At 35.8% G+C, this 27,491-nt stretch overlaps 1 protein-coding gene across 1 annotated transcript; it reads right to left on the bottom strand.

Annotated features, from left to right (window-relative positions):
* Positions 1-284: 284 nt before the first annotated feature.
* LOC121432045 (long-chain-fatty-acid--CoA ligase 5-like) lies at positions 285-27,156 on the bottom strand. Its single transcript, XM_041629865.1, has 20 exons — positions 26,885-27,156; positions 20,305-20,491; positions 19,489-19,603; positions 18,628-18,695; positions 18,065-18,166; positions 16,036-16,135; positions 15,014-15,228; positions 14,186-14,240; positions 12,162-12,235; positions 11,250-11,327; positions 10,217-10,351; positions 9,250-9,335; positions 8,079-8,133; positions 7,170-7,265; positions 6,198-6,359; positions 5,392-5,508; positions 3,783-3,926; positions 2,753-2,854; positions 2,336-2,407; positions 285-1,010 (listed from the first exon to the last, which is right to left on the bottom strand). The coding sequence occupies exons 2-20, from the start codon at positions 20,479-20,481 to the stop codon at positions 864-866; spliced, it is 2,100 nt and encodes a 699-aa protein (XP_041485799.1). The 5' UTR covers positions 20,482-20,491; positions 26,885-27,156; the 3' UTR covers positions 285-863.
* Positions 27,157-27,491: the final 335 nt, after the last annotated feature.

The following is a 27,491-nucleotide window of genomic DNA, read 5'->3' as shown; positions in this document are numbered from 1 at the left end:
TCAAAAGCTTATGAAATACAAAAAAAAGCAGTGCACATGATGCAAGATTTATGCATTTTCATCGATTTTCATTTGAGCATTTACTTAAGAATACTAAGCTCCAATTATCGGGCTTCGAAAATAAGTTTTATCATGTTTTTCACCGCTCTCAGATCCGTGACGTCATTTCTCTGTCACTAAAAATGTCATGATTCCCTAGGTTTGTACACAGAATAACGGGGCGATATTTTTTTTTTATTACAAATGTGATTTTCTTCACTTCTATTCACTTCTATAACAGAAATATCCTATATATATATTTTCTTGCAAGGTTGGATTGAATAAATCTACAGCTTCGGACTAGGTTTTGCAATATTTTATTACCCGTTTATTTGGCCGCAGCTTTCTAAATCTACTTTTATTCAAATTATGTTTAACAACTTATCCTGACATATCAAGTTAGGCCTAATGAGAGCCAAGCAAATACATCATAATCACAACTCTCTTGACATAATGTAACTTTACGTAAATCAGGCCGTTAAGAATCTCAATAAAGCTATATTGTCGAAACCCGTTAATTTGATTTTTACCAAGTTCAGCAAAATACTCAGCTGTGAAACGGTGAATATGCACGATAATTATATTGTTGTATATGTCACATTTGTCTTTCAACATTGAGGACTTTGTTGTCACCACCGCGAAAAAGAGGCGCCTAAATTCTCGCTCCAATATGCAAGCGAGACAAACATGAATAGAGGGTAGTTTAATGTTGAGATATTTCCGTTTTCCTTTCTTCTCGAGTCTCAATATATTTCTAATTAAATAGCGGGTCAACTGCATTATCAATTTGTGGTTAGGAGAGACCAATTCCATGGTTTTATCAACTATGAACTTGTGTCTGTCGTTGTGTAGAGATTGTCAAGTTGGTTCTTGAATGCCTTTTCCATCGCTGATCGTTTGGTCTTGAGTGTTGGAGTCAAGAGGCCATTCTGTTCGCTAAACTGCTCTGGGTTGAGACTAATCGCTTGGACCTGTTTGGAAATGGGAAAGAATAGTAAATGATAGGAATATGAAGAAAGAAGGCATACTGTTTTGGATGCTCATATATATATCTCTCTCTTTGTACCTCTCTGCTATGATCCCGTAGAGACCTCCAACAGTTCAATGTAATACCCCCTTCAACACCGCTTCATCCATCGCTTTCTCAACCACCACCTGCATCACAACACCATCACATCACCGCCATCACCACCACCACCACCACCCCCTACCACCACCATCACTCCACAACCACCAACACCACTCATAAAATTGCCACAACAACTAAATTACTTATCAGCACTTCCACCACCACCATCATCTTCAAAATACAACAATTATTACCACCATCGCGTGGAGCGTTGTGGCCCAGTGGATTAGTCTTCGGACTTTGAAACAGAGGGTCGTGGGTTCGAATCCCAGCCATGGCGTAATTTCCTTTGGCAAGAAATTTATCCACATTGTGCTGCACTCGACCCAGGTGAGGTGAATGCTTTAGCGCCTATATGGCCGCTCAGCTACAGCCGGGGTAATAATAATATACCAAGTATATTTCAGCGCTTTGAGCACATAATCAATTTGGATTTGGCGCGTTATAAATACTCCATATTATTATTATTATCAATATTATCACGACCATGATCGCCAACTCGAATACAGTCATATATCACTAGCTCAAACATTGCAGACGCCACCCCCGGGGGGGGGGGGGGCACTCGACCAAAAAAGTGGTAGGGGTGTGCCGCGGGCGAGGCAAAAAACGGGGGCCTTGGAGCGGGCTTACTGTAAAAAGGAGGGTCCTCGGAACGGGCTTCGGAACTACAAATGTTTGTGAAAACGGGGGTCCTTGGAGCGTGTGAGTGCTTATATGCATCCCTATGGAACGGGCAATCGTGCATGATGCAGCTAGCGCGGCCTCCGCCGGGTGCGCTCGCGCTGAGGCGATGGTCAAAAAGCGCTCTTTACGGCCGCTTTTCACCAAAATTGCAGCTCCTTGTAGCAGATCAATGCGACCGGAACGGCGTAACGAAACATATGCGAAGCTTTGGAGCGGATTTCCTTCTTCTTTTTTTCTGGATAAGAAGAAAATGCTATGCCTTGGAGCGGCTTTCTTTGTTCTTTTCTCAATAAGACCAAAAATGCTATGCCTTGGAACGGAAATTTGAGTGTAAAAATGGGGGTCCCCTCCGCGGCACATACCCACTATGCATTATATACTGAGTACCCCCCCGGGACGCCACCACTTCCTACCTATTCGTATCAAATCAAACCATCACCACAACCATGATCCCCACGACACCAATATCATTCTCAATACCTGTTCGAATCCTTGAAGACCTTCTGCCTTGCCGTGTTTCTGAAGCACCCTCAATACTTCTCCGGTCACTTTCTACCAAAATGAGAATAGGATAAATGCATTTTACATTTCTTCCGCAAGCGGAACGGCAATTGATATGAATCCAGCTCCGAGTATAGGTCAGTGCACTTTACAATAAACCTCAATAGAGTATTACATTTATCTCTGATGATGTATTGCATTGTATTCCACTCTGCATTATATTATCATCCAACGGTTTGCAGATCGAAGCATTTACTATCAAAATCACAATAGCATTTCATCATAACAAAATGGTCTTATCCATGAAAAATCCAACTCTAACACTTCGTAATTTGAAATATAATGAAATGATCAAGGGTAAGATTTTGTTTAGTGTGCCTGTGGTATGAAGTTCACCTTATTTTGACAAAGTTCTTCAAACGATCCAGTCACACCCACAGACCTGGCTACTTTCTCCAACTCTTGTGGATCGGGAACCACTATTCCAACAATGAAATCCTGTCAAGAAGAAAGGAGTAATATTATGACAGAAAAGTGTTCGGGGGGGGGGGTGATTGGAAACGGTGTTTATAGATTATGAGAAGCCAAAGAATGAATAATATAAACATGTATATGTTATGTTTATAAAAGGAGTAAGACCCGAGAAGCGACAAGTCGTCACGTTGGCGAGATATGCCAGTATACAGTATACAAAAATACTAAGAGCAGACGACGGGCTAGAAATTGGCACCTTTAGTATATCTGAGTGCGAAACGTAATTATGAATTTAGATTTCTGTCCTTCTCCATGATAAGCAAATAATTATAATTATGATAATTGACCCTTATGTATAGCACTTAAAGGGGAAACTCTCCCTGACAAAAAGTGTGTGGCAAAATAGCAGAAAAAATATTGAAGAATATTGGTGAACGTTTGATGAAAATCCATTAAATATTAGAATTTGAAGTTTTAGATTTGTGACGTCATTAACGAGCAGCTACTCCACACGTTATAATAATCGTTTATTGCCAACTCGTCCACTCATCACAATCATAGTCTACCTTTATTTAGTCTTATGCCATTCAGTCCATTAACATATCGTCTAAAAAACCATTTGGTCCAGTCATCACTTCATCTGATCACCAGTTCGTATTTGACCATTTCGTCTCATAACCAGTCGGTCGTCTAATATCCATTTTCTTTCCATTCATATCACCCAATTAGACCAAATGGTATATGGACGAAATCACTATTGGACCAACTGGTTAGTACACGAAATGGTGAGTAGACGAAATGGCAATCAGACCATATGGATAGTGGACGAACTGATGGTAGACCAAAAATGATAGTAGACGAGTTGGCAATTGGACGAATTGGCAATTAGACCAATTGGGAATAAACCGACGCCCCCATATAAAACCCCAATATAAACCAATGAATAACTCACTCTCATACTGTCACCGTACACGAAGATTTGGGTGAGAAGCGGGAGCCTGGCGTATAAATTCTCCACCTTTTCTGGAGCAACGTAAAGCCCCTGTGCCAATTTCAGTATCTGCTTCTTACGATCTATGACAGATAACGTACCGTTCTATGATATAGGAGGGAAATAAGGCAAGCAATATGGAAGAACTTGATTAATAACTTTACTTTTTGTTGGAATGAAAACAAAATTCGTAATGAAATTAAATAATATGTTAATCTCGCCCTTATGTATATTGTCTTCAGCAGTATTCAAGATTCAAGAAAATTTATTCTTCGTTTTCCTTCCCATTGCATTCTTCTTCCTCCAGGCTTCTATACCCACTTACACAATACTTCGCGAACACCAAACACACGAAAAAAAAACACGAAAAATTTTAAGGAAAAAAAATGATGCACACAAAATATACGCCATGAATAAATCGAAAATGTCTACATATTTAAGCCCTTAATGTTATACAAAATTTAAAAAAGTAAAGCAACGTGCATGAATTTTATACAACTCTTGGTTTAGTAAATTAACTTCCGGTTGTATGGATAGTTTAAACAATGTATGCTAAAAGAAGTAAACAACGTTCAATTTATTAGCACTAAGTATTCCAAATTGTACATTGGAACTTAAATTTCAAATATCATGTTTAAAATCCAAACAATACTTGACCAGTTCGTACAGTAAACCAAGTTGTAAAGAGCATGGATATAGGCAGAATTTTTTTTCCGGGGGGGGGGGGGGGGAGGCAAGACGCTTACAACATCTTGAAGAAATTCGAAAGATAGGAACCAAGCTTGTCATGGGGGCTCGATTCGCAGATTTGTAAGTGAAATTGAAGGAATTCGTGCAAACTTTTGGTGAATTTGTGACAATTGTCAGTAAAAAAACATGAAAAAATGTACGTTTTCACAATTTCTGGGGAGCAACTGTAGCCCTGTCCCTGCCCCCGCTGCGTACGGCCATGGAACACTCTAAACACGACAGAGAACAAAACTTTATCCAATATCGGGTAGAAAGGGAAATTGCATGTTTGCTGGGTAATTTTTCGGTTCCACTTCGTAATTCCGAAGGTTCGTAATTCCGAAGGGTCTTTATTCCGAAGGTTCGTAATTCCGAAACACGTAAATTGCCTATTCCTCGATGTTCGTTAATCCGAAAACGTAAAGGGGTTCATTAATCCGAACATTTGTGGCGTTATTCCGAAGGTTCGATGATCCGAAAACGAAATAAGGTTCAGTGTTCCGAAGGTTGGTTTATCCGAAAAGGAAATAAGGTTCGTTGTTCCGAAGGCCGTCAGTCCGAAAACGAAATAAGGTTCGTTAATCACTTAGTTTTCGGACTAACGAACCTTCGGAAGTACGAACCTTATTTCGTTTTCGGATTAACGTACCTTCGGACTAACGTAGCTTCGGAATTAGGAATGTATGCGAATTTTTCCCCCAATATTGGGCAAAATGCATTTTTGAAGGGTAAATTTCAACGCAACATTTTGTACCCAACAAACATACACGTTCCCATTTTATCCAATAATGGGTTAAACTTTTTTAGAGAGTAAAGAGCGTTTTACTGTGTAGTTACTTACTTTATTCCACCGACCTATATCACCAGTATGAAGCCATCCATCCTCGTCCAATGCTTCTTTGGTTTTCTCAGGATCTTTGTAATACCCTGTAAATACATTCTTTCCACGGACGCATATCTGAGATGGAGGAAATATTTATTTATCTATTCATTTATTTATTCGTTTATTCATATTTATTTTTATTCATTTATCTATTCATTTATTTATTTATTTATTTATTCACATTCATTTTTATTTATTTATTTATTTATTCATTTATTTATCCGTCAGCTCCGAAACTTAGTCCACACCATTTTCGAGAAAGACCTCCCAGCTGTTCATTGTCATTTAACGGGCATTTTTCAATATATTAACTGTGTTCTGAAATACGTCGTGCGTCATGGAAACGAGAGCTCATGCGATTAACTACAAAGGTCAATCGCGGCGTTCGTGGCGTGAATGGCGACAGTGGGAACTATAGATCTGCCATTTTGGGCCCCGTCTTCCAAAGAGATGAGATTGATCCAGTCAATCACAACTATGGACGGCCAGCAACGTCAACATCTATTCTGCATGTTTGTTCAAAATATTTTCTAGCTATGATGTATATTCATGCAGTCATTTTTTCTTCAAAAATCCCTGTGCTTCTCTTTGTTTACAAAGGACATTGTGCAAATTTCCTGAAGAAAAAATTATGACATTTATGGATTTCCATAGAGTTACGATTGATTGAATCATTCAATCATAACTCTTTGTAAGACGGGGCCCTGTACGATCACGACGATGATGAACATAAAAATTATCGAATAAATGCTACATCATTGTACCTCTCCCTCGTCGTCCTTGGCATGGTAGTTGAGATCGGGGACGTCGACTAGTTTGATCTCCATGTCACCCCCTGGCACACCCACGTGACCTGGTGTCATATCGATATCGATGGTGTGAGTGATGATGCTGGTGGTTTCAGTCTGTCCGTAGCCTTCGAAAAACTGTAAAGAATTAAAAGAAATATTACAATAAGACTATTAGATGAAGCGCCAGTTTAACTTAATGCTAACGAAAGTTACTCAAGACCGATTAAGCCTGCGTTTATTTCGACTGACATACCATCGGTTGTATTAACGTCATTTGTGTTGGTTAAACTGTATACACACAAAGTGTCATAGCCCATGGGCGGAAATCCCAGTGGGGGCGACGTCCCCCTACCAAAAATAGGGGGGGGGGACACAATATCAAATGTCCCATCCCCCTATTTTTGGTATTTTATGATGGAGTAAAATACATCATTCCCCATCGAAATAATACATGTATTTTGGACTAAACGACCGTGTATTTTTTTTTTGCTTATCAAAGTTTCCAGCCCTGGTCCCCCTATCTTTAGGGACAGATTTACGACCATATTTCTGCCCATGTCATAGCCTAAGAATCGCAAAACACAATGCACCAGTTTATATGAAGAATATCATGCTCCAATGATTCATTAATCCGCTCACCTAATTTTCAAAACTTTTTGTGATATAATTTCGATTTCGACAATAGATTAAGAAAAAGCCGTCTATCTCAAAGTCATTCCTTTTTTTTCCATTTGGCGCAATGGTAGCTGTGGGATAAGCGCCATCAACTCCAGTTTACTTGTTTCAAACGGATGCGCTGAAAGATGAATTACACGACGTTCATCTCCCTCGGCTCTCCCCATTCTCACCTCCTCTTTCTCTCTTTCTCTTGTCGTATTCATTTAGTCAAAGAAATTTATTTTAGGCTTAATCAGCATTTAACGATTATTTAGAATGAAAACATACCGGACATCCCACTGTTATACGAAAGAAGGTGGCAACTTCCCCCGAGAGGGGAGCGGCACCAGAAAATAAAAAGCGCATCCTTCCGCCAAAGATATCCTAAACGAAAAGAAAAAGGAAGAATAAATCAACATTATCACTAAACCCCCATTCCACAGAGAGGAAGACCTCTGAAAGACTGCTTTAAGACTATGAAACTTGCTTGATGTTTCAAGGGTCCTTCAACGAACTTTCAAAGATCTCCGAGGTCTTTCACGATTCTTGATGGATCTTCCAGGACACCATTTCATGAAGCCTGTCAGCACTACTGAAAAGTTGTCAGCTCTAACGGTTACCATAGTGATAATCAGATACCAGCCCTTCTCGACCGATCAAAACCAAGGATTTCACTTATTGTTAGAGCTAGAATTTAGTCAGTGCCGGCAACTTTCACGAAACACTCCCTCTTCGAGAATACGTGAAAATATTCACTTCATGTGGACGAGATTAATATGCTTTCAAATTAAGTAACGGTCAATCTTGTTCTTACTCATTATGGTATGGTGATGATTGAGTAATATGAGGGGGAATTGATTCTTCCATCCTGTCTATAGGCCTATGTCTATACAGATTTTAGTTGGCGTTGAAAGAATTGACATAAGGGAGTTGTTCTGTACTGTTTTTTTCTTTAATAGATTTCATTTTTTGTTGACTTTTCGATTGCATGTATAGTAATTTCATATCGGAAAAAAATTGTATGAGTAACAATAATAACAATATTTCGCACTATTCTGTTAATATTTCTCTTATAAAACAAAATGGCGTCTCAAAGCGATGTACGGTATACTATTACCACCGTCATTTAGATCTTGGCTCGCCCGACCACAATGTATGCCCTTTCCTCACTCCCTAGGGAACATCCAACAATCTTACCTGAATCTTCTTGAACACTAGTTTGTCCCAGATTGTGTCTTTTGATATTATACCTCTGAAACGAAAAAAAGTAATGATAATGGGAACTATATTTAATAAATCGAGGAGGAGGAGAAAAGGGACAAAAGGGGGAAAAAAGAAGAAGAGATAATGAAAAAAAGAAGGTAAAGAATGGAGGCTGATAATGAAAAAAAAAGAAATAGACGAAGAGTGGAGGGTAAGAGATAGAATAAAGCTATTACAGAAGAGGGAAGAGAGAGAGGGAGGCGAGAGAGGAGGAAGAAGAAGAAGACAAAGAGAAAGAAATGGATAAGGGGACGAGTTGAGAGCAGGGAGAACCAACAGTATGAATAAAAAAATAAATCATTTAAAGTTATTTGTTGAAAAAAATTGTATGCTATAAATGAAATTCTGCAGAATTATAGTTGTCACAATCGTTCGTCCTTTTCTACCTGCTGAAATTGAAATAATACACCAGGCGGGGCTATGTATAGTGGGCAGAGGACAATCACGCCTATGCTTTTTCAAGAAGTAAAATAAAAAAAGAGACGAATAATAAGAAGTACAAATAAAAAGAAAGAGATTAGAAGAAGAGTATAAAAAATGAATGTCAGAATTCAGATAAAATCCAAATAGATATCATTATGAATGAATCGTAATAATCACATTGATACATCAGTTGCCTTAATAGGAATGTTCACCCTGACAAAAAAGTTTATTGTAAAAAAAAGCAGAAACAAAAATATTGGTGTAGGTTTGAGGAAAATCGATCAAAGAATATAAAAATTATTAGACTTTTTATTATATGTGATTTGTAACGTCATATGCGAGCACATTTCCTATACAATATCGTTTGATGAAAAAAAAATCAATGAAATTGAATCATTTAAATAAAAGGAGTTTTTTTATTGTACTTTCAGTATATCAATACACAAATAATTTCACACTCGCTCCTGCATATGACGTCAGAAAAAAATCAAATTCTAATAACATTCTTAATCTTTTATGGATTTTCCTCAAAGCTTCGTGTGTGGGGGGGCATAAGTTAAACAAAAATCAATTGCGAGACAAGTTAGACTGTCTTACCATATGAATTTGATAGATCTATAATCATTGCACATTAACCATTTCCCAGTTTTTTACTGGTAAACGAATGACTTTTTAGACTTACTTTTGTAAATTTTTCAACTTCTGTTGATAAGCGAAATTGAAGATAAAACGTTTCAAGGGACTGGAATTTGTCACTCCTAACGTTATCTGGACAAAAAAGAGAAAGAGAAATTCATTGTTATCAAGATGTGAAACAAGTGGAACGCCTCTCGTCTGCATTACACGATTCAATATATCAGCAGTGCTGACTCGAAAATGACTACTGAATAATTATTCACAAAAAACAACATTCATAATGATATGAAACACTATATTTATTTACCCTAAATGACATTTGACCTTGATCATGTGACCAAAGACTCGTGCAAAACAATAAGTAAAACTTGATTACGACGTCGCCGCCGTCGGAAAAGCGGCGCCTATAGTCTCGCTCTGCTATGCAGGCGAGACAAAAATGATAATGATCCAATAAATCGACTGAAAATGCTTTGAAAATTGAAGAGTGAAATAGATTCACCTGGGATGAAAAAAAAAATGAGAGCAGATATTATATGCACTGCGAGGAAAATAGAACATAGATTACTAGAGTAGGCCTAAGTCAGAATTATTCTCTGAATTCAAACTAAACTCCTCACTAATTGATAATGAATTGAATAAGAAAAAAAAAGGATAATAATATTCTTATTCATTCCCTTCATATATCATTGACTTAATATCCTACAGTCATGACAGTTATGGAAGGAAATTTCTTCTTTGGTATTATGTTGAATTGGACAAGCAAAGATTGCCGAATTCCATTGTCTTGATTAAAAAAAAATCATGACATTACGTTTATAAAGTAGTTGTTTACTCTCATTCGAGAGTAATACTTTGCTTTTCAATGATATTAAATGGACATAAAAGAAAATCGTAATGACATAATTACTATTTTCATATTACGTTGAAAATGGATAAATAAAGTATGAAAATTCCGAAAACACATTGAATATAATTTTGCTGTTACTATTCGCACTTGCTTTATTACCTACCTGGTGATGTATTCGGTTGAAAATTCTGGGAACAGCGAAAAAGACAGTAGGTTTCAAAGTCTGAAGGTCGTCAAGCAGGAGTAAGGGATCGCCTTGAAAAAATCCTACACGCGTGCCCTGTATCATCCCATGATACTGTGTGATTTGAATAAAAAAGTACATCAGGGACAGCCTTAGAATCCAAAGCAACTAATTAACTTACTAGATTTGTTTTCCTACAGGAAATTCCACAAGATATTCATCAAATTTCATCACATTTTTCTCGTAGTGCTTACTTCATTTCATGGACTGCCCAAATCGTAATTTCTTCCAGAGCACTAAATATTCCAATAACAAATACAAACAGAGACAAATTATATATCATGATTGTCCAACGTTTATCCGACGTATGCACTATATTCATGGAAATTCCATGATGGAATTGCCCGTCTTCTAATATTCCAGTTTCTTAATTTGAACTAAATCAAATTAAATCTATTTATTTTAGTGTCCAAATAATCAACAATTCAATGAGCATTATATATATACAGAAATGAAAATAAACATAATATAAAGAACATTATATTTATACAAAAATAACATCAACATCATTATAAAAACTCAAATTAGAGAAAATATTGCATGAAATTTATCGGTATTGTCGCAATATTCACAAAGAAATCACTGATCAGTGATCTTTAGTAAATTCATTTTTGCATATACGAGTATTTCTTCATACTCGTCTGCTCTCCGTTTAGGGTTCACCCCACACGAATTAATACATGTTAATCCGTCGGAATACCTTCACCAAAATAAACTAATCATCGTGAAAATTATAGGGGTAAGAATGAAACTTTAACGAGGGGGGGGGGTGTACGAAGGAAATTAAATTGTATAGGTAAGAAATGAAAGTTTAAGGGTGGTGTACGTAGGAAATGACGGGGGTAAGAAACAAAATTATAGGGGTAAGGAATGAAACTATAAGGGGTAATAAGGCAAGGGGGGGGGTTAAGAAAGAAACTATAGGGTGTGATTAGAGGGTAAGAATTCTTACCATGTTACCTCTTTCGAAGACATGTGCTAGAGGTAGATAGCTTAGATGGTAATCATCTGGGCTGCCGAATGATGGGACCTTGTAATGAAATAAGGGGGTAAGATTGGAACTGAAACGTAGTCTAATTTTGTTCTATTGTATAGAGGCTCTTTAAACATGTTCTTTTTTTTGTTTCAGTTCTCAATGGCTTGACAAGGACAACAATCACTGTATAGTCTTTGGTGATTCCACTTCCTGGCTTCAGTGACAAATTTCCAAAATATAATATCTTAGCATATCTATTCTTTACACTCTATCATGTCTTGACATATCGTATTATAGCTTTCAAACTGACTTGAACGTCCACATGAGTCTGATGTGTCTTCTTCATATAGTATTTTAATTTTTGTTTTGTTTTTAAAGAGCTTTAAAGAGCATTAATGTTTTTTGAGACTAGGTATGCAAATAAATAAATCAACAAATACAATTTTAATAAAAGAAGGAAAAGAGATGAGACATTTTAGGAATCAAATTCATCAACATCGTAAAAAGTGATAGCCGTTAAATACAAGTTTGAAAAGTCAAAATCTTCAGTGTGAAATAATTGCTTTAAAATGCAAGCGATTTAAAGACAAATCTCCATTACATGTTGAGGGCTTATAAGTGCATTTTCATTTTTTTTTCTCAAATCTGATTATCTGTCTACTGTCATCTCTTTACCGAAATACATTTGCCATGAAATAGATATTGCTCATGAGGAGATGACACTTGGATAAACCACAAAGAAGTCGTAATACAAAACATCATAATAATAGAAACTCCCTGTTTTTTAATGATATTGCCAAATTGCCTGTTTTTTAATGATATTGCCAATTTGAGGATCGCTATATTTTGAGAAAATTTACCAAATTTCAAACTAATGTTTCTACTCACATCAAAGGCGGAATGTACATAAGCATGGTTTACTATGTGATGACCTTGTGTGAGCGGCACACCTTTTGGTGTCCCTGTAAGATGTAAAGACAGGAGGAGAAGAAATATAAGACAATAGCAATATCACCTAACGACCGTCGCAATTAATTACGCCATTATTTGCAAACAAGGGATTCATCGTCTTAAGCATTTTCTAACCTAAAACTAACGAATGAATAACTGTGCAAGCCCAGATAGGAGGGAGGGGGGGGGGGGTGTGACAGTGAACGGCATACTCCCTTATTCCTTTTCACTTGTTATTTTTCAACGAAAAAAAAAAAATCTCCCAAGTCCGTGAGTGACGGTGGTGATAAATTTTTTGCTGGACATAATTTTTTCCAGGGAAAAGGTATACATCTCATGTGATAAATTCTGAATGAGTCCTTATATCTTATGATCAAGCAATGTAATTTTAAGGTTTAAACAGCAGCTTTCAATTAATGAACTGTCTTCCCTGTAGTGAACCCACCTTAGGGTTTATTTATCCAATAATGAAAGAAAATGAAACTCGAAAATATATACTCGTTAAACAGGGGTCAAAATGATCTAAAGTGGGGAGGGGGATTTAATGACAATCTAAAACACATTGTAATCCAGAGGCGTCGATCCTGGGGGGGGGGGGGAGGGGGCCCCAATAATTCCGCATGTGCAAAAAATAAAATAAGATTGTAATGTTACAAAAAAAAATCAGCAAACGAGATTGAGATACACAACTTGTTCTTTGTCTAAAATCGTGCTCAAAATGTCCGCTTTTCAGATTGGAATATAAAAAAAATTCAGCTCGCTTTGCGCTCGCATCATTTCTGTAGCAAAACCCATACTTTTCACGATCAAATAGGTGAATAGAATGTCCCGTTTTCAGTTCTAAACCTCAAAAGAACTCCAACTTCGATTTGCAATAATCTTTTGTTGGATATATATCCTGTTCTCTATTAAAAACGTCCATTAAACTATTTATTTCAGATTGAAATATCTAAATTTTCAGCTCGCGCTTCGCGTGGGCATCTATCGTTTTTTTTAGATACCCATCTTAATCATTAGTACCAAAAATGCTTAGAATATAAAGCTTTCAGGTCAGAATATAAAGAAATTGTAAGCTCGCGCTTCGCGCTCGCATTGATTTGTTGGTGAGATATGTGTCTCTATCTCATGAGTCATATAATATATATTGGCATATGTGTTTGTGTGAGAGAGAGTTTGTTTATTTTGTGTGATCGACCGCCTTTTGGAAAGATGATTCATGATTTTGCCCCCACCCCCAATCTGAAAAATGGATCGACGCCCCTGTTGTAATCCCGTGATTTATTTATCAATATAGAGATTTCATACACACTACTATTTATTCCTGTCAAATTGTGGTTTCGTCCTTTTTTCTGATCCTTTGGAAAATAACACGATAATGATTAAGGCACAAGCAAATCCCCTGAGCACCACTCAAAAAAGGAATGAATTGTAAACCTTTTTTCCCGTATTTGGAGCCCTCAATAAAGGGCTCCCAATAAGGTTCTTTACGTGCTCAAGAACTATAGAAAATATAAAGAACCTACAAATGGCTGTTTAGAACTTTTCAGGGAACCTTTTAAATATTCCAAATACGGCACAGGTATATACAGAAAACCTCTAAGAACCTTTTTTCTAAGAGTTCACCTTGATGCTTATTTCCAATGGGCATTGTTAGTATAAAACATTAACATGTTGTAACAACAAAAAGTATAAAGTACGACAAGTACTGGAATATGGTGAAAAGAAATATCCATCGGTCAAATAATTTGTAAACACCTGAAGCAAACGATAATCTACCTAATATATTAAACAAGATAATATTTTAACATAACCTACATAATCTACAATACTAGAAACCAACTGTACAAAATGTGTGCTGTGTACTGTTCTTGATTAGATTCCACTTTTAGGTGCTTCTTCAAGCTGAAGAAAATTGTTAACAGTTTTTGCTTGCCTGGAAGAGCATTCCAAAATTGTTTTACTCACCGTTGTTCCACTTGTGTAAACGATTGTATTCAGATCTGTCGGCTTCGGTAGCTGAGACAAAAAATCAAATTAACATGAAATAACTTTAGAATATGTTTTACGTTATGAATGCTGCAACTCGAGTCACCACTACAACATCGAGGGGGGGGGGGGGGTCAAGCAAGGATGTTGAATGTCTCGCTTGATAACTTTCACTGCAGAGATCACATGCATTATAAGAAGACAAAGATTTTATTTTACTGCAATATTTTGCAATTTTATTGTTAAAATTGAAGAAAAAAAATCAGTCAAAGAAAATCAATTATCACGCATCTTAAAACCACATTAAATTTAGGCCTACTTTGATTAATGTAGCAATCATTATGTAATATTTTGTCAATATTTGCCATTTTATAGCTCTGCCGTTTTATCATCTCTCTTGTGGGAGAGGGACATAGGGAGGTTGCAGTCCAGGAAAATAATCACAAAAAAGTTGTTATAGGCCAATTTAAATTATATTTCATGGGAGTGACTTATACATTTTTTTTATTCTACTATTCTTCTCAGACCTATAAAAACAATAAAACAAATAGTCTTCACTTGTTTAAGACAGAATTACTACCTTTGTCTGTTTCTATCCCCTCTTTCTATTAAAAAAAACATATTCTTTACGCAATTGCCTTGAATAAGCTTCTTTCCCATTAATGAGAATTTCTTCTCTGCTATAATTGCTCAAAATACTAATGATTTTAGGCTTTCCTCTCCTCTCGTTTATATTTTCAGATAATTCTTTAAAACATTAATACAAATGAAATTAAGTGAATCTAATTTCATAATGAGCATACCACACGATCACAAGGATTAGATGTCCCTCTATCGATGACGTCATCATATGACAAAAGCGCTAGTCCCGCAGCTTCAAATTTGTGTCTTGTTTCCTCCCTACCCTCGAGGGGCAGATCCATGACCACTACTGCTTTTAAGTGTGGTAAATTAGCAGCATATTCCAAAACAGATTCTGCTTTGTCTAAGACATCGCAAACCAGCACCGACATATTTGCTAAACAAGGGTAAAGAATAATGGAAATAAAATGATTTGGGGCCGGAAATTAGCAAGGTAATAGACATCTACTCCATATTCCAAATAGGCCTATAGGCAGTGGCGTAGTGCGCCAAAAACTTTAGAGGGGGCTCGATATGGCCCATCGTGTCAAATTCATAAAAAGTAGCGAGCGAGCAAAAATGTCAAAATTTTTATGAAAAAAAAAAATTGTGATAGATTTTTGACATAGCATTCAAAAACAATATATTTCACCCTTCTTCTTTTCCTTTTCTCTTTTTTGGGTCGTGAAAGGGAGAGGGGCAAGACCTTCCAAATCCCCCCTCCAATCTTTACGCTACTGCCTATTTGTCTGTATAAATTGTGCCTTGAGAAACATCCTCATTTTTATAGTTGTCAACAGTGAAGTTCCTTGCCCGTAGCATGCATTCTAATAGACTAAGTTTAGGAAACGATGTACTTCTAAAATTTGCAAACGATCGAAGCACGCAAGTATCGGCATTTTTTTAATAGTGTGTCACTGATTCCGTTTGTATCCTATTCATGCTAGATTGAATTATTCCATATTTTTCCAATATTCATGTAATATCCATAGATATTATCAATTTGGAAAAAAAAGCAAACAAGTTTTGGGGAAATAATTCCCAACTAAATTACCACGCCAGTGGAGGGCTTATAATGGGCTTCAGATTGACCGTCCAAATTGACATTACAGCATTTTTAAAAAAAAAGTTTTGATTACCTGTAGGGATATATACATCTTTTGTGTGTGCGATATACTATAATTGGATAGTGAACTTGGCTTACTCTGCTCCGCTATATGTTTTAAGGCGTCCTTTCCTAGACTGGTATACAGAGGCACAGAGACCATTGAATAACAGATACACGCAAAGTCAACTATCGTCCACTGAAGAAAACAAAATACAAAAGAACATTAAACATAACTGCTAAGAAAGAAAGTATGTATGTAACCATGTTAACCAAGGGACTTGCCTTACATTACAGTTTCATCAAATGACAGGTAGTTAAGAGTAAGATCTTTAGAGACAGTGCCAAATCAAAATCGTGTCAAACCTGACGCTTTACTAGCAAATTAGATCAGAGTTATACTGACTCTTTATAAAGTTGACAGATTCTAATATAATGAATGTGGCCAAATTTTAATTTGTTAAAACAAAATTATACAGTTGTAATCTTTGTCCAAAAACTTCTAAATTGAACATTATTAAATGACCATACCATTTCGTTTGCGTAATGGACAAGATGTAGCGGATTTTTCGAGTTACTAGACAATATAGACCATTATTAGAATGTAACATTGTTCAGGGTAAGGTATGCATACATGAAGGTATTAAGTCTACCATCCCTCCTTACATAACTATGAGTATTAAAAAAAAAGAGTTCAGTCAAAACTTGATAATATTCCTATTGTTGCTCCCCAGTATATGAGAAGCGTTTCTTGCAGTGGTTTGTCAGTTTTGTCCACTGACAACTGTGTTTAGATCCTTAAATCCTTGCATCTTGTTGATAGCCAAGTTAAAGGGGCTAGAATCTATACAGTGCGTATATAAAAAAATTACACTTAGAAAAAATCCTGTAAAATTATACATTTGTAATATCCTGAAGATTTTTCCACATTTCAACATTGGTAAAGTTCAATTTAAGCAAATGACGATATAACTGTCGACAAATATTTCCGCTTGAGTGAGCACCACTTACTTTTGAAGAGTTGGTGAAAAATGATTTGCGCAGAACTTTGAAATAGTTATGCGAATAAAAGTAGACCTTAATCATAAAGAACAGGTGGAATTTAGCTTGTGAAATTGATTTGAAGATATCTTTTAGATTTTTAAACTTGTTTCCTTGCCAAAAACACTTCGAAGAGTGCATTGCGCCCCACCCCACTCCTCCACGTACCGAGGCTATCGTGACGATATTTGCTTCACACTGAGCTCTAATTTACATGAAATGGCTTAGGCTTGATTTTCATTTTGTTATCATTGTCAAGCATGGAAAAAGTGTGGAGAAATAATTATCATTACATGAAAAATGGTATGTAAACCCACTTTAAATGATACAAAATTAGTGAAAATGCTAGAGATGTCTGATAAAACTTTTGTTCAGATTCATTAATTAGGTTATGTCCTCAGATCAAGCTGGCACATACATGTATAGGGTAAAGTTTGTGCTTAATAAGTGTCAAAATTCCAATTTGGGTGGCAAATTGTTACAAAATGCTTGAACGTATCCATTTCATTTCAATTGACTAAAAGTGCAAAAGAAATGTATGAGAAATGTTTTACAGGGTAAGTTTGATTTCACCCTTTCCCCTTGATACAGCGTGAAAACGAGCATTTCTGCGCAAACAGATTTCTGCAAGGTTTGCAAAAATGGACAGTGTTCACTCAAGTGTAACATCCTGTCAAAACTTTTACTTTCATTGGATATAGACGAGTCCAAACACAAGATTATATGTGAAAAAATTACCCAGATGTTGTATACTTTTTAATTCCCAGGGCTTTTTAAAAGTGTAAACTTTTTTTGATACGCACTCTATATTACATCGATCCATCGCACTGTAAAAAAATTGGAGTGTTATCAAACACTTACACTCGACAGTGTTCTGACCATGGTTTTAAAATACGCTATAAAAATTGTACAAATCACAATGCAGATGGTGCTGAAATTACATCAATAATATAAGTGTCAACCTTATGGTCAACCTATATAACACCATTTAGCAACGGTGTTAAATGTTTGACGTGGCCCTCTGTATAACACCGGTGGTGTAGCACTTTGAACACATCAGTGCAGTGCTCTTTAATTTACCCCTTACCTCGGGTCTATTCTGTGAGAAGATGCCGATAAAGGTTTCACTTCCGGGTGAGAAACCAAGTGACACTAACCCTGATCCAAAGAGACGAGCTCGCTCTTCAACCTGTGAAATGTTTGATTACAAGACAACATAGATAACTAATTATTGTCATCAGTAATTGTTTGCATTTTCATAAGAAAGATATGAAAAATGTCACATCATTTAAGAAGAAATTAGCGTAATAAAACTTAAATTTTTCCATTTTACTTTCAGCTCAACAATATTGTATAAAAAAACCCAAGCTGATTCCCCCCTAAAAAAAAATTGCAAAGAAATGTTAGCGACTTTCTAATTTAGATAACTTTGATTCTAGTATGTGTAATAACCAAAACTACTAAGTACCAGAGAAGAGTGTTGAAACATTACCAGTTTAGAAATAAACCGATATTGTTTTAACACTATCGGTGTTGCTTTAATGCCTGTTTGGTGTTAAATGAAGACCGGCGTTTTAAAAAGTGCATAATTATGAAAATGAATATTTTGTGCCAAGGTTTATACGAGGAATTCTTGTCTTTATTTCTTACCTGTGAAAATGATATCCATTGGTATGGCTGTCCCGGACCAATCCGATGACCAAGAAAAGATCCGTCATCTGGAATAAGTGGTCAAGAAAAACTGTGTTAACCGGTGTACATAGATGACCACACCAGATATTTTACACCAGTGTTAAATTGACATTAGTTTAACACCTATAGATGTTATTACAACACCTTTGGCTGTTACTTTTGCACTCTTTGGTGTTGTGTTTAATCTCTTGGGTGTAATGTTAACACCTCAGGGTGTGGTCCTCTATTAAAACCAACTGGTGTCAGTTTTAACACCACAGTTGTTTTTACAGTGTATAATTTGTATTTCACATTTGTTTTTCATACTATTTAAATTATATACACTGTAAAGCGATATGATATGAATCCCAGGAAAAGCGCTGTATAAGATTCGGATATTATGTTATTATTATTATTATGAAAATAAAAATAATGCATGTTTATTATTTTTGATGGAAATTATATTAACAAGTACTCTTCGCAATCTTGTACAGACAACATGATTGCAACCAGTATTAGTCAACTTCAGAATATATGCTTATAATTATAATCTCACAAGAAATGCCAAATACAAGAGAGGGAGGGGGGGGGGAGCAAATAGACTTTTTGAAGAAAAAACAGTATTAAGGAAATAAATATATCTATCATCGGCTTATACATGCGTTCATAAACGAGCAGAATTTGAACTGATTTAGTCGAATTCCACAAAAAGAAAAAAGAATGAATAAGACAAAATATGGAATGTAAATCTAAGGAAGATGTAAACCTATTCCAAATAGTAAAAATTGATAGAAATACGCTAGAAGCGCCTACAAAGATGAAAGATGAAAGTAAACTTACTTGACTCTCTCTTCCCTCTTTGGAACCCCTCATAAAGTGTTGTGACGTCACTGTACTGCTGCGTGGGCAAGTATTGCTCATTATTCCGACGTATAACACGAATTCTTTCGGGACCCTGGCATATTTTTTTTCAATGGGAAATCAAAAAATAATTTACAGATAATAAAAAGAGATAAAAGAGAGGGAGAGAGAGAGAGAGAGGGGGGGGGGGGGGGGGTGGGGAGGGGGAGAGGGAGAGAGGAAGTGAGAGAGAAGTATTTCTATGAAAAAGGAGACTACTTTGTCAATGTTGATCGAAACATCAGACATGTTATCAATTAAGTGAAAAAGAAGAGGAAAAATCTTTTACTTCATCGCAATATTTCATTTTTTTAAAACAGATTTGACAAAAAAAGTCCAACTTGATTGAACCATATATTATTAAACAATGCTAATTACACAATGTTTAGGGAGGAATTGATAGTTGTTTCACATGACAACAGGGAGAAAATTGGAATATTTCATATTTCACATAATAAAATACAAAAGAAACAGTGAGTGATGTCATCAATCTCCTCATTTGCCATGTTTGCATACCGCCAAAGATGTGAATATTATGCAAAACTTTAAATCTCTAACTTTCTTGTTTTACATCCTTTTTTGATGAAATTTTCAGTGTTATGCTTGTTGGATTTTTCTTTTATTATTCAAATCATCTTTTTGTTGGGGTGGACTTGTCCTATAAGAGTTCGATAAAGGTCTGAATCATGAAAATTATGAAGAAAAACAAAGATAGAAACTCGAAGAAGAAAGAAGGAAAAATTGTTGGACGTTAACCTCTTTTCTGATTGTTTGCTCATCAACAGGGAAGATGCTCTTGAAATATTCTGATCCATGCCGAACAGACTGCGATGACGTCACAGCATAATTATTACCCAGGATTCCTCTCGATACAAATACGAGTCGGGACAGGGGTTTCCCCTTTACGAGTACACGAACACAGAATTCGGCCATCCTCGGAAGTCTGTAAAAAATAATGAAAATACGCAGATGTTTGATAAATAATCTTTTTAAAATCTTTACTCTTATCTTTAATCTTAAACCACCGCACTTAAAAGTTAATTTACACGTAAGCTGGAACGTTGAGGGTAGTCAATTTGGAAGACATATCTAGAATTCTTATTTCATTTTAGAGAGAAAGAAGTCCTTAACGTAGCTCATTGAATATTTTTATATTTCGAAGTCTTGGCAATGTGATAGCTGAAGACTAGAGCTTATAGCCAGCAAGCTATTTTTCCAAGGAATAAAAGAGCAGTCAGTTGAGGAAAATCTTAGGATATAAAATTAACGGAAAGTCTTAAAATTAAATCAAGACAGAGACATAGGTCATCTATAAAAAAAAATTGATGTAAGATCAGTGATCTCTGTTTCGTAGTAGAGAACACTCTCCTCATTATGAGTTCTCTTGTTCCAAACCACTGTAAAATAATTTCTTATGATTTCTAAGGATCTCTTTTTCGTAGTAATATTTCATTACCCTTATGTCCAAGTTTCATGAACTAGGTCCATATACTTTATAAGTTATGATGTCATTTCAAAAACTTAACCCTAGGTTAAGATTTCAATGTTGACGCCGTCGCCCTCGTCGTCTATAGTCTCGCTCTGCTATGCAGGCGAGACAAAAATTACCACTAGGAATTCTTAGCACGTCTTTCCAGCTAGAAGCTATCACTTGAAGATATCAAAGATAACCCCGTTGCCAGATGTGTATTGATGATCAACCCATCGTTAACTTTGGTAACATTGCAGAATATTTTAGATGAAAAAAAAACTTCAGAAGATATCTATATCAAACACGTCGATATATATCAGGTTTAAGCACAGCTTACATTTGCATTTACCCTTTAAAATAATGAACATTTTAAAATATAAAAGTCTTGTTGTTAGTACGAATTTCAGTAAACGTCTTGTGGACTGTAGACCAGAATATTTTTATTTGAAAACAAATTGGTTTTACGGCCATGAGCCGTCCTGTGAATAAATTAGTTACCTTAGAATATCGATGATATTTATTAATGTATGATGTTATGACACATGCGAAATATGGGTGTGACTCAGGGCTCGATCATAGATCCGGTTTTTTTCATAATTAATAATGAATTCAATTCATCTACCGTGATACATTCTATAATACTAAATGTAATGGTGGCATTACCTTCACACAATACAGGATAATATACTTCACCCACAAACTGCATGAAAGAATCTCCTGATGGTTATAATAGATTATCAGTCTTCAAACAATCATAATACCTGTTTCTCATTTAACTTCCTTTTGAAAACAATAATTGGTGTATTTAGTGATATGTTTCCAATGTCATCAGCTACACTGCAAAAACTCCGGTGTTGATTTAACACTAGCCCGGAATCTATTATGTCCACACCAGAGAAGTATTGAAACAACACCAGTTTGGAATCAAACCGCTGCTGTTTTAATACTAATTGGTGTTGTATGAACACCTATCTGGTGTTAGACCAAAACGAAACTGGTGTTATTTAACACTTCTCTGGTGTGGACATATATAGATTCCGGGCTGGTGTTAAATCAACACCGGAGTTTTTGTAGTGTTATTTCCTTTACTAATAAAGCTGGTGCAATAATCCTGTGAAACTTGGGATGTAGAGAAGTGAAACAGAGAGCTCGATATTCCACTTAAAGGGATGGTCCAGGCTTAAAATATTTATATCTTAATACATAAAGTAGAATTCACTGAGCAAAACGCCGAAAATTTCATCAAAATCGGATAACAAATAATAAAGTTATTGAAGTTTAAAGTTTAGCAATATTTTGTGAAAACAGTCGTCATGAATATTCACTATTTCATACTTGTGTGAAATATGTCTCCCTTGTAATGAAATAAATTGCAGCAATAAATATCTAATGCACTAAATCAGTAGTCCATCCAATTTTTTCTCGTTCTTGGAGGAAAAAAATGAATAAACCTAATTTCATATAATAAAATACAAAAGAACAAGTAGAGATGTGACATCATCGGCCCACGTACTGAATATTCATGACGATTGTTTTCACAAAATATTGCTAAACTTTAAAATTCAATAACTTTGTTATTTGTTATCCAATTTTGATGAAATTTTCGGCATTTTGCTCAGTGAATTCAACTCTATTTATTAAGCTATAAATACTTTCAGCCCAGACCACCACTTTAATCTTAATATACGATGATTGGTCAAAGTATTGTCTCGTGATACAAAACCGTTCCGTATGTGGAAGTATAACATCAATGGAATATTCACATTTATCTTTGAGCGATGAACTGTAAAATTGTGGCTATTTTGGTAAGGACTAAGGGGACGCTATACAATGTCATATTTCCTTTGTATTTCATCATAATTATGAAACATGATAATATTCCAATATTTCCCTTGGCTTATGAAGCATAGTTAGATTCTCCTCGGGTCCATACAATTGTCATTATTGAAACATATTACACTTCGGTCAAAAACATATTCATTATAAAATCTATAAGAATTGAAATAAATTTCATGTAACCAAATTCCCCCAAATGTAATAAATGACGCAATGGGCTCCCTCATTCATTCATTCATTCATTCATTCAATTTTTCCAACAAAATTTAGAAGCAATAATTTGCATAAATTATCCTTGACGTTGAAGTGTTGAGAAACATAGTGAGGTAGAGACTATTCATATTACGTGCATCTAGTTTCATTTATCGTAATTATGGCTCAGATCAATATTCATCAATATACAAGCAATGGACAAATATATTAAAGCAAGTTGGCAAATATAAATCAGGACGAAACTACTATAATTAGATCAGTTACAGTATGATATTTTAAAATAGAAGTTTTGGAATCAAGGAGGAAGTTTAGTAATAGAAAATAAAACGAAATTGAAACTGGAATTGACTTTTTTTCAATGAGAGGGAAAATCTTAATGTTCTATATGTTCACACTTCTAGGAAAACTCCACATTCTTCTTCTATTTAGGCCCTATACAGATTCTTCACTCTAAAATGAAGAATAAAAAGTCATCCGATGTTTCATGGGTAATTTTGAGTTTATTTTATTGTTTACTTCTGCAATTACATCATTCGTATATAATACATTTTCCATAACATAACAAACATAGTATATTGAAATTTTTTTTTTGGCATGAATCATAACTAAATGTACTAAAATTATCATTACAAACAAAACTGATCTCATACCATATTAGTTAACATTTACAATTTGCAGGAGAGGGATTGTCATAAGCAGATTGCTTGAAAAATGACAACCCCAGGTTAAAACTCATTGATGTTTCATGGGTAATTTTCACAAAAATTTGCGTAAAATCGACACAGCATTAGGCAATAGTTTACCCATCAAAAATGCTTAACCCAATTCACGGGCGTGATTAGTTTCGTACACAATTAATGACCTTCTTGTATAAACGGGCCATTTTTTTTTACTAGTCCATTGATTTTAGTGACTTCTCCAAAAAAAATTACGAAGGGAATAATTCAAGAAAAATAATCTACAGTGCATTTCTATTTCTTATTTCATTTTCAACTGAATATAAATCAAGTAAATACAATAATTTTCCTTCTGATACAACTCTGATGTCATGATATTTCAAGGACAATTCCACGCTGACAAATTAAAGTTGAATTGAATGAATGGTGAAATAATCACACAAACGTGAAACTGACAAATTCACCAAAATCGGATATGACATCAAAAGTTATAATGAGTTTGATTTTTTGGCACAACATGGGTAATTAGAGAGCCGGTGATATGTCACACTCACTATATCTTTTAATTTTTGTGTGTAAAAACCAGAAACAGAAATATTGATAAAACGTTCCCATGATCATACAGCGTTTTTTTTTCTTCAGAAAGTGATTAATCAAAAGTACAGGGATTTAAAATCAATACCAGTCGGCTATGAATAGTGGTTAGTAAAACTTTGGACTACAATTTAAATCCCAGCGATTTATTTTAAATCTGACATACCTGAAAATCAAACCTTTTATTCAAATTTAAAGGTGGCGTTCGGGTGGTCACTATTGACATTCGATCAGGGTATGTTGCAAGAAGAGTTGTGATCAATCGTAACTTGATTTTGAACCATGGTACGGGTCTTGCGTTTGATTTTTTTTTAGTTCTGGACCCCGTCTTACAAAGAGTTACGATTGATCCAGTGGATCGTAACTCTATAGAAATCCATCAGTGTCATTTTTTCTGCAGGAAACTTGCAAAATGTCCTTTGTAAACAGGAGAGAACACACCGAACTGTTAAGAAATCAATGAATTTATGGATATACATTCATATCTAGAAAAAAAATTGAGCAAACGTGCATTTTATATGTTGACTTTGCTGGCTTTTCTATACTTGCGATTGATCGGATCAATTGTAACTCTTTGTAACACGGGGCCTGGTTGTTCAAGAACCTATTACACTCATCATGTCGGGAATAGATATATAAAGGCGAATAGTGTAAATAGTCAAACAATAAATTGGACCATCACAAAACGACAACAAACATTATTTACCTTTCACTTACATATTGTACATGGTATGACCTTTCATCTACATCCGGATAATGTGAAATCAAGTAGTTCAATAATTCGTGTATTTGTGACGGAGATAAATAAAACGTTTGTATTCTATGCATGGACGTCCAGTAAATGAGGGAACTGATGGCATCACCCATTTTACTGTTTCCTTTATATTTCATTTCATGAAAATATGAAGTATTTTATTTTTTCTCCTCCTTGTCATGTAAAACAGTGTTTTATTCCTCACTGATCATGTAGAATTGCAGTTGTTTTAATATCTTGTGATTCAGGCATTCAGCCAAATTGGTCCTTATTGTCAAATCTGTAAAAATTGAAATAATGCATGATTAAAAAAGGCAAAATAAATTGTGAGGGACATCATCATCTCTTTTATTTGCATATGACTGATTTGAGCATATAACTGTTTTATGAAAAATAAGTGAAACTTGAAAATGCCATAACTCTTTTATTTTACATCTGCTCTTGATGAAATGTTCACCGTGACACTCTTATGATAATTCTCTATTGATTCAAAGCCACATTTTATTTCTGTTGTGCACTTGACCTTTAAAGGGCGCGCGCCAGGATGTTTTGATAAGCGTTATGTATACCACTGGTGGTTCCGGGGGGGGGGGGGCAAAGCCGGCCCGTGCTTCCCCTTTGAGAGTCAAAACTGAAATTTGCAATGTAAAAAGGCCTTTAAAACAGAAGTGAGACCCCCTGTTGAGGGTGACGACCTTTTTTTTTTGCTTGTAATTTTTTTTTCGTGGACGAAATATTCTGTTTTTATTGTTGTTTTTTTTGCCTGTCAAATTTTTCCTCGGGAAAATGTGCCCCCCCCCCTTGGGTAAATCCTGGATCCGCCCCTGGAATTCGGGGTTACAACTCGTTGATTACAACAAGGGATTAAGATTACAAACCCAAGGACTCTTATGCAACTATCACGATATACATGATATAGTAATAATGAGTTAACATACCAGCATGAAACTGTGTTAATCTATTGCACTTGGAATGATTTATTGGGTTTATGTTTCTTTTTAAAAGTTGTCAGATGATACTGTTATTGCATGCAGACGATTACGGACGAATAAGGTCTGTCACATACCTAAAGACAAAAAAGTGGTTTGTTTCTATTCACTGACTAGAGACAGGAAATGGCAGACAGAATTATGCTTTGCGAATTTTTTTAATGCGAGTACAAAGTGGTGTTTATATTCCGTTTTATTCTTTTCCAGGCAATTACTAAAGCAATCATGATCCTTTCATGATAACACATTCCCAGGTCGGTGTTGTACCTTTGTATTTAATTCTCATCATCATCGTCGTCGTCATCATCATCATCATCATCATCATCATCATCACCATCATCATCATCATCATCACCATCATCACCATCATCATCATCATCCGTGAAAGTACAGTCCACCAGGTCGGTGTCAATAAGTCATGATTACCTAAACACTGTCTATCTATCGAGGCATACATTGCACGGGACATTGCATTATATTTTGAATGTGTGTACAAAGGTTATGAGAAGAAATGAAGTGATTATTGGACCAAATGGTTATTGGACCAAATTGTTGTTCGAAGAAATGTTGGACGCAATGGCATTAGACTAAATGAAGCTAGACCAGGTGATGAGTGGACGAGTTGGCAAGAGACGGATGGGCATGAGGAGTTTACCCGTTACATGAGAGCCTACTGCTAGTAACTAAAAATCCCGGTATAGGTAGACCTCTCTGTTAATAGCTCCATGGGTGAAACTATATGCATTCTAAACAGCTATAGGTACAAGAATGTATAGTGAACTCATAATCATTAGCAACTTACTCTGGAAAACAGCTTGATCATGTGTTTAGTCCAGGTCCATCCAGGTAACAATTACCATGCCAGGTCTTCCCAGGGAGGTTCCAATTAGGTCTTAACCCACTGGGGGCCCACTGGTAGCTGCTACAAAGGAGTTTCTCGGGTGAGCTCTCGCTTGTTCTACTAGCTCTGGACACAATACACACATATACAAACATTGATATGTATTCTTATCGCCTGAGAAGGCATGAGAGAGAAAGAATAGTATAAACCATGGAGCTGGGTTTATGTCCAGTCAAGTTCTCGTTTATATACCGGGGGGAACTGCATGGTATTTGTTTTTTAAGGTTTGTTTAATCTCTTCAGTGATAGACACTGTTTACAGGGTAAAGGTCGTAACAGTTGGAACTGCTAGTTCGTACCCGGTTCGTACCTGGTAGTAAATGTTATGTTAATTGGGGCAGTGCACGAATTTTACCATCGATTACAAGCCTCGTTTGTGGAGGTGCCGTGGCCGAGTGGTCTAAGGCGCCTGGCTATACATGGAAAGTCCGGGGTTCGATCCCCGGCCGCGGCACCTATGCCCGTGAGCAAGGCATTTAATCTACAATGCTCTTTTATCCAGCTTTCA

Source organism: Lytechinus variegatus, chromosome 18 (assembly GCF_018143015.1).
Source record: "Lytechinus variegatus isolate NC3 chromosome 18, Lvar_3.0, whole genome shotgun sequence".
NCBI classification, from domain to species: domain Eukaryota; kingdom Metazoa; phylum Echinodermata; class Echinoidea; order Temnopleuroida; family Toxopneustidae; genus Lytechinus; species Lytechinus variegatus.
This window is presented reverse-complemented; position numbering and strand designations above follow the sequence as displayed.

What these genes read in the sequence shown, in the direction of transcription:
- LOC121432045 (XM_041629865.1), bottom strand. Translation starts at nt 20,481, where the DNA reads ATGGCCGAATTCTGTGTTCGTGTACTCGTAAAGGGGAAACCCCTGTCC. An exon ending in AAGAACTTTGTCAAAATAAG is followed by an intron (nt 2,408 to 2,752) that starts GTGAACTTCATA and finishes TCATTTTGGTAG; the next exon opens with AAAGTGACCGGAGAAGTATT. An exon ending in GTCTTCAAGGATTCGAACAG is followed by an intron (nt 1,011 to 2,335) that starts GTATTGAGAATG and finishes ATTTCCAAACAG; the next exon opens with GTCCAAGCGATTAGTCTCAA.